At 47.2% G+C, this 6,192-nt stretch overlaps 2 protein-coding genes across 3 annotated transcripts in view; one reads left to right on the top strand and one right to left on the bottom strand.

The window, feature by feature from the left end:
* The window catches only part of LOC101171895, a 17,632-nt gene extending 14,868 nt beyond the window's left edge, over positions 1–2,764 (bottom strand). Inside the window, exon 1 of the mRNA XM_023957230.1 lies at positions 2,719–2,764. Coding sequence (XP_023812998.1) covers positions 2,719–2,749 — 31 coding nt within the window. The 5' untranslated portion in view covers positions 2,750–2,764. The remainder of the gene's footprint in view (positions 1–2,718) is intronic.
* LOC101167710 (double C2-like domain-containing protein alpha) overlaps positions 1,984–6,192 on the top strand; it is a 37,855-nt gene continuing 33,646 nt past the window's right edge. For both annotated transcript variants that reach the window (XR_002873616.1, XM_023957215.1), the window contains exon 1: positions 1,984–2,786. The gene's annotated coding sequence lies outside the window, so the exon portion shown is untranslated. The remainder of the gene's footprint in view (positions 2,787–6,192) is intronic.

The following is a 6,192-nucleotide window of genomic DNA, read 5'->3' as shown; positions in this document are numbered from 1 at the left end:
TATGAAGAACAAATGTCAGGCCGTCAGCTGACGGAGGACAAGGATGAAGAGGAAAAGATCCAACAGGAACCTGGAAGACTTTGGATGAAGCCGGCAGGAGAAGTTTTCCATCTGCTCCTCCTTCAGATGCAGAGGAAACGGGGAGCAGTTCCCCGCTTGAGGAGGAGCTGCAGAGGAGGAGGAGTCTGCCGAAGACCTGACGAGAATCTGCAGCTGAGGGGGCGTGGTCAAGTGAAAAGAAGGTCAAACAGAGAGACCACCAGCTGAGCTCATCCTGCATGACCCCTGACCCTTCTGACACCTCCTCCTCCTCCTCCTTAGGAGCATCAGCTGTGAGCAGACGATCTCCACCCTCCAGCCTCCGTTCAGACGCCCTTCATCCTTTTCCAGCTCATCTTCAGTCAGGCTGCAGCAGCAAAGACCATCAATAATTAAAGACCTCTGATTGGTTCTAACGCGCTCCGCATTCTGACGAAGACGAGAAACAAAGAGGAACTTCAGAACCCAAGAACACGCAGCAGAACCTGCTCTGACCACCTGAACATGCCGGTCAGCTCACAGAACCCGAGCAGAAACCAACGTTTTGACGGCAGTCGAGGTTCTCCTCCTCTCTTTCTGAAGTAAACTGTACCAGAGTTCTGTTTGATCCAAACCAGAGGAGCATCAGATGAAACGGTTCTGGACAGAGCAGAACCAGACCTGGATCAGACCAGAATCAGAGCTGCCTGCAGCACATAACCTCTGTAGAACCTGATGTTCTGCTCGTCTCTGGTTGGACCAAACGTCTCTGGACTGAAGCAAAGATTCTGGATCCAGATTTCAAAGGGAACCTGAGTTCAAGACCTTCACGGTTTTAACTCATCACTGGTTCTTCAGTATTTGTGTATCATCAGCTGTTGGTTCTGATAAATGCTTGTTCTGAAACCCGACCTCCAGAACCCCAAAGACTTCCAGATGTCTCCAAACGTCTGGAACGAGTAGAGCGTTCTCCAGAGGCGTTGGAGGAACTTCCTGTCCCGGCGGCGCTCTGTGAAGCAGGATGTTAATCCTCATTCTTCATGACGGCTTGTTGATCCAGGCAACGAGCCCATTTTTAGCTCCTCATCTCCTCCTCCTCCTCCTCCTCCTCCTCCTCCTCCTCCTCAGCATCCACGAGGAGGCTCCTGCAGCAAACATGTCAGGGATTTCAACACGTTGGCGTGCGTCCGCCTGCGGGGATGGGCTTTTTTCAGCCTGCCGTTTCTGCACCTCCCATGCGCGTCTCCTTATCCATCCCCCACACGACTCTTCTGCTGTTGAACTGGAGCTCAGGAGGAGATGAGAGTTTCACTCAGGAGCAAAGGGAGAAGGAGAACCCAGGAGGGAAGGTTCTGCTCTGACAGTTCACCTCATTTCACTGAAGAATCTGGGCTCCAGGAGCCCCCAGGAGCCCCCAGGAGCCCCCAGGAGCCCCTCAGTTCCTGTGTATGAACAGATGTTGTACTGGTGTCTCCAGAACCAGCAGTTTGAACGGGTCTCTCTGCAGAACTGCAGAACAGTTCTAATGAACGAGTTCAAATGTCAGAACTTTGATGTGAATCTGTGAATAATTGGTTTTAGTGAAGTGAAGCAGAAGGAGGAGAACCCAAAGGAACCGGGTCAGTGAACACGGTTCTACCACAGCCTGAAGAGGCCGGTCCAGAGGGTCTGGTCCAAAACAGATGTCTGTGAGAACTCAACTCTGATTGGTTGGCTTCAGTAAGCTCCTCCCACCGCCACACCACTTGTGCTGGTGGAAAGGAGGCGATTCTAGCTGCAGCTACAGGTTCAGGAGCACAGAAACACATCAGGAGAGACTCCTCCTGCTGCTCCTGCTGCTCCTGCTGCTCCTGCTGCTCCTGCTGCTCCTGCTGCTCCTGCTGCTCCTGCTGCTCCTGCTGCTCCTGCTGCTGCTGCTGCTCCTGCTCCTCCTGCTGCTCCTGCTGCTCCTGCTGCTCCTGCTGCTCCTGCTCCTCCTCCGCAGCAGCCTTCCTGACACCTCCTCTTCTGCTGCTTTTCTCAGGCAGTTGGAGGATTTTCAGTAAACAAAAAAAGGAAATTGTAAATTCTGGGCGTCAGGGCAGGTTTGAGGCCAATTTTGTCTTCTGTCCCTCTTGAGATAAGAGGAAGAGGAGGAGGAAGAGGAGGAGGAAGAGGAGGAGGAGACGGATCTGAGGCTTCCGCCTCGTCAGCTCGCCTCATGGATGGAGAGAGTGTGGGAGGAAGAGCAGCAGAGAGGAGGAGCTGTTTTTAACTAGAGGTTCTTTCACCCCAGGGACACCTCTGGGGGGGGGGGGGCAGAGGCCAAAGGCCCCCCCCTCCCCTCCAGCCTTCCTGTGTGGACGCCGGCGTGTATCATTTGGTGTCATTAGGCACAAATTATACAGAGAGGAGCGCAGAGACAGATGCTGCTGTTGGCACATTATTGTACCCCCCCCCCCCCCCCACACACACACACACATGCAATCTGCAGGGGGGGGGGGGTAATCTAATCCATGAGTGATTAAAGGAAGAGCTTCAGGAGAAAGTCAAGCTCTGAAGACGGAGATTAAACTCTAAGAGGAAAACGCAGAAAGAGGAGAGAAGGAGTTACGGTCCAGATCTGTCAGAGGGAGATCTCCCTCCTCCTCCTCCTCCTCCTCCTCCTCCTCCCCCCCCCCTCCTCCTCCTCCTCCTCGCCACTGCTGCCCGTCTCCCCACCTGTTAGTGCGGAGTCTTCGTCCGCTGACATCCACTTGTGCAGGAATCTCCTCTCGACACAAACGGAGGTAAGAAGCCACTTTTGCTCTTTCTGCTGCGGCTCTGGATCTGCCCCCCCCAGGCTTTGGCTGCTCTGCCCCCCCCCCCGCCGCGGTGCAGATGTTCCTGTGACAGCTGGAAAGTATGTTCAGATGTCTGCAGAGACGCATAGAGTCTGCTCTCGGGGACAGACGTCTTCATGTTTTGCCGTTTTTCAGAAAAGAGCGTCTTTTTTTAACATTATTTATTTAAATATCGACTCAGTTATTCATATTTTTATTGTACTGGATGTTTGTCGCCAATCAACAGAGGAAAAGGAGGTTTTTCTGAGGATGTTCCGGCATCTCCTTCAAACTTCTCCACCATCAGATCTAAAAAAGGGCATTAATGCTAAATGATGTCAAGTATTTGAGTTCATTTGCTGTGAAACAATCGTCACAGATGCAGCTTTTAGTGTCGTTTACATCATCATGTTTACAGACGAAGCTGTGAACGTTCAGCTTTTGGTTCTAAAAAATCCTCACAAAGAATTGTTACATTTATTTTATTAACCAGGTTAAAAAAAATTGCAGCCATGATTACAGAAAAATACATTTTTGATTCTGTGTTTTCTGTTTCTATCCTAAATCTGCTGATGGTTCATCAAAAGTCGTGTTTAATGACTTAAGAAGACAAAGAGCCCCACCCTGATCTGAAAACAAAGCTGCAGTGTAAAAAAAGTCTTTTCTTAAATGTCTTTACGTTCATAAAGAGTCACTAAATGGAAAAAGTCACCAAAAGAGCAAACATTTCAGGACTGAAACCATTTCCTCTTCTAAAGTTGAGACTCCGCCCATTTCTTACTGTTACCATGTCAACCGAATGGGAGTCTCCAAAATAAAAAGTCCACAAAAGTCTTTAGCAGTTAAAAAAAAAAGGAATTAGTTTGCTCCAACTTGTGTTAACTGAATTAGTTAGCAGCTCTAGTCTCTATAGATCTGGAGCCAGAAACAACAGATAAGCATGTTTTTGATTTGGTTTGATTTTGGCGGTTTGGTTGTTGGGTTTTGTTGTGAAGTCACGTTGGTTGTGTCTGAATTCCTTCCCTTCTCTCTCTACAGCGCGTTTTCCATTTTCTAGTTTGTCTGAATCTACAATTCCAAAATCCAGAGCCTAGAAATTTCCCAGAAGTCTCTGCGAAAAACCATTGATGCTCACTAGATCCGTGAATATAGACCACAATGCATTTCGTCTAAACAATCTTTACCAAAAAAATCAGTATTTCAATGTATTTTTTAAATAAACCATCAACGTTTACAGTGGATCATAAATAATCCTCGATTTTAACGTTGAGAAATCCATGAAGTCATTTCTGCCGTTTAAAATAAAATAAATGTCGTGACGCGGTGTCTGACTTGCTTTTGAAATCCAGGGCACTAGATAGTCGAGTATGAAGTGTTTTAGCAGTAAGGGGTTAGGGCGGGACTTTGGACACAGCCTATAAGTTTTAAAGGGAGGAGCTTAAAGCAGGTTACTTACAAAATGGCCGACATCACTGCTAGCTGTAGTGAGTTCTTGTTGATGCTTTGTGGGCGGAGTTATGCGAGTGCAAAGAAAGCGACTTGGTACATTTACAGGGTTTGGTGGTTGTTTGCTGCATTTTAATAAACGTTGGTTAAGATGCTGCTGCTGGCTAGCAGGCGGCTAGCTTGTGGCTAACTTTGTTAGCATACCAACACTTGTTCTGAGCGACGCATCTGAATGTCATTTCAAGCGTCTGCCGGCTTCTGGTTTTCATGGTTTTTCTTTTATAGCTCATTGGATTCTGTATTCTGGGCACATTCTCTGGTTTCTGCTCCTGAACGGCGTTTGATCACATGACGCCAAAACGCCGCACTAATCAATGTGATTAGAAAACTATCATCAGCTTTAAGGCAAAGACAGACAGAAGATCTGCAGAAAAGTGAGAATCAAACTTAAATGTTCTATAAAGACAGAATTGAACATTTTTAGACGTTTCTCTTTTCTCACACCAGAACCGCCCAGTGAGGACTTTGGGTTCGACTGACCCAGAGAGGAAAACAATCCTTTTAGATTTGCAAATCATAAACAAATATGACTGATTCACCGAAAATCTGTCAGAGTTTCCAATCAGCATTTTTCTATCAGGTTTCTTTAATGGAAAATGGGTCAGTTTGACCCAAACACCAAGCAAAAGTTAAAAACAAACTAATCAATGAACTGATTCTGACGGGTCTTCTTCCCCTGAAAGAGTAAAATAAAAACTTCAGTATCCCCTGTGCTATCGTAGGCACTTTACCATTGGGAGTTGGGTCATCTAGACCCACTAGACAGTGCTCTGAACCTTTTTTCTTCAATGATTTGTGATCTTCACTGGTGTCCATGGATTACATGAAATCTTTCCACCTTTATCCACCTTTGTCATGGTAGGGGGAAAACCTCAATGGAAGGGGGGGGGGGGTCATCTGGACCCCATAGGATAGAACAAGGGTTAAGTTGTTTTTTTACTGAGGTTTTTGGGGGGGGACATTTTCTTTTTTTTCTTCGACTGACGGTCTCTATTCTCCAAAGTTTCTCTTTAGTGATAATGAAACGGTGAAAAGTGACACATTTCATTCTCCTTTTAAATGGCTGTCAATCAAACTGTCCTGAAGACGCTCGGTTTGAATGAATGAGCTGTTGTGATGTCACAACGGCGCCTGGTCCGCCCCGCCCAGCGTGCACATCAGTTCAGGTGCAGCAGAAGATGCACGTTGCTGCCTTCCACGCACGTGTTCTAAGGCTGGATGTCATTTATCCTAAAGTAACGTCCCGTTACGTCACGCACATACCTGCGTGTTCTCCACATTTGACCCCTCCCCTGGAGGAGCGGTGAGCTGCAGACACAGCGGCGCTCGGGAACCACTTTGGTGGTTAACTGTAACCTGAAGTGTTTGCAGGATGACGTGTGAAAAGCTTCTGTCTTTCTGCTGTTGCTGCTGCAAAGCAGCCTGAATTCTGATGTCATTCAAAGCGTTTTTCATCTTCTTAAAGTTCCTTTGGTGTCATTTTAGTCAACAGCGGGTTCTGGTTCACACGTTTGTTCTGTCGTTCTGTTTAGAAAAAGGCGATTTGGAACCAGAAAGGATTTCTCATGACGCCTTCTCTTCCATCAGAATAATGCCGCACGCACGTCAAAAACTGGGAATCATCAGAGACGAACTTTCAAGTTTTTAATCAAAAGAAAACATTTTTCTGAACCAGAAAGTCAAATGTCATTTTCTCCCTCCAGAATCCAGAATTTGTTGAAAGAGCGGTTTATCCGGAGAACGCCGTTTTGTCTGGAGATCAGAGGACACTGACACTGAACTGGAAAATGAAAGTCGGCTCCTCGCCGTTTAACTCTGAGGATTGTGGGAAATGCCTCAGGAAAGCGGCATGTTTCCATGGCGGTTG

The sequence above is a fragment of the Oryzias latipes genome, chromosome 8 (genome assembly GCF_002234675.1).
Source record: "Oryzias latipes chromosome 8, ASM223467v1".
Lineage (NCBI taxonomy): Eukaryota > Metazoa > Chordata > Actinopteri > Beloniformes > Adrianichthyidae > Oryzias > Oryzias latipes.
This window is presented reverse-complemented; position numbering and strand designations above follow the sequence as displayed.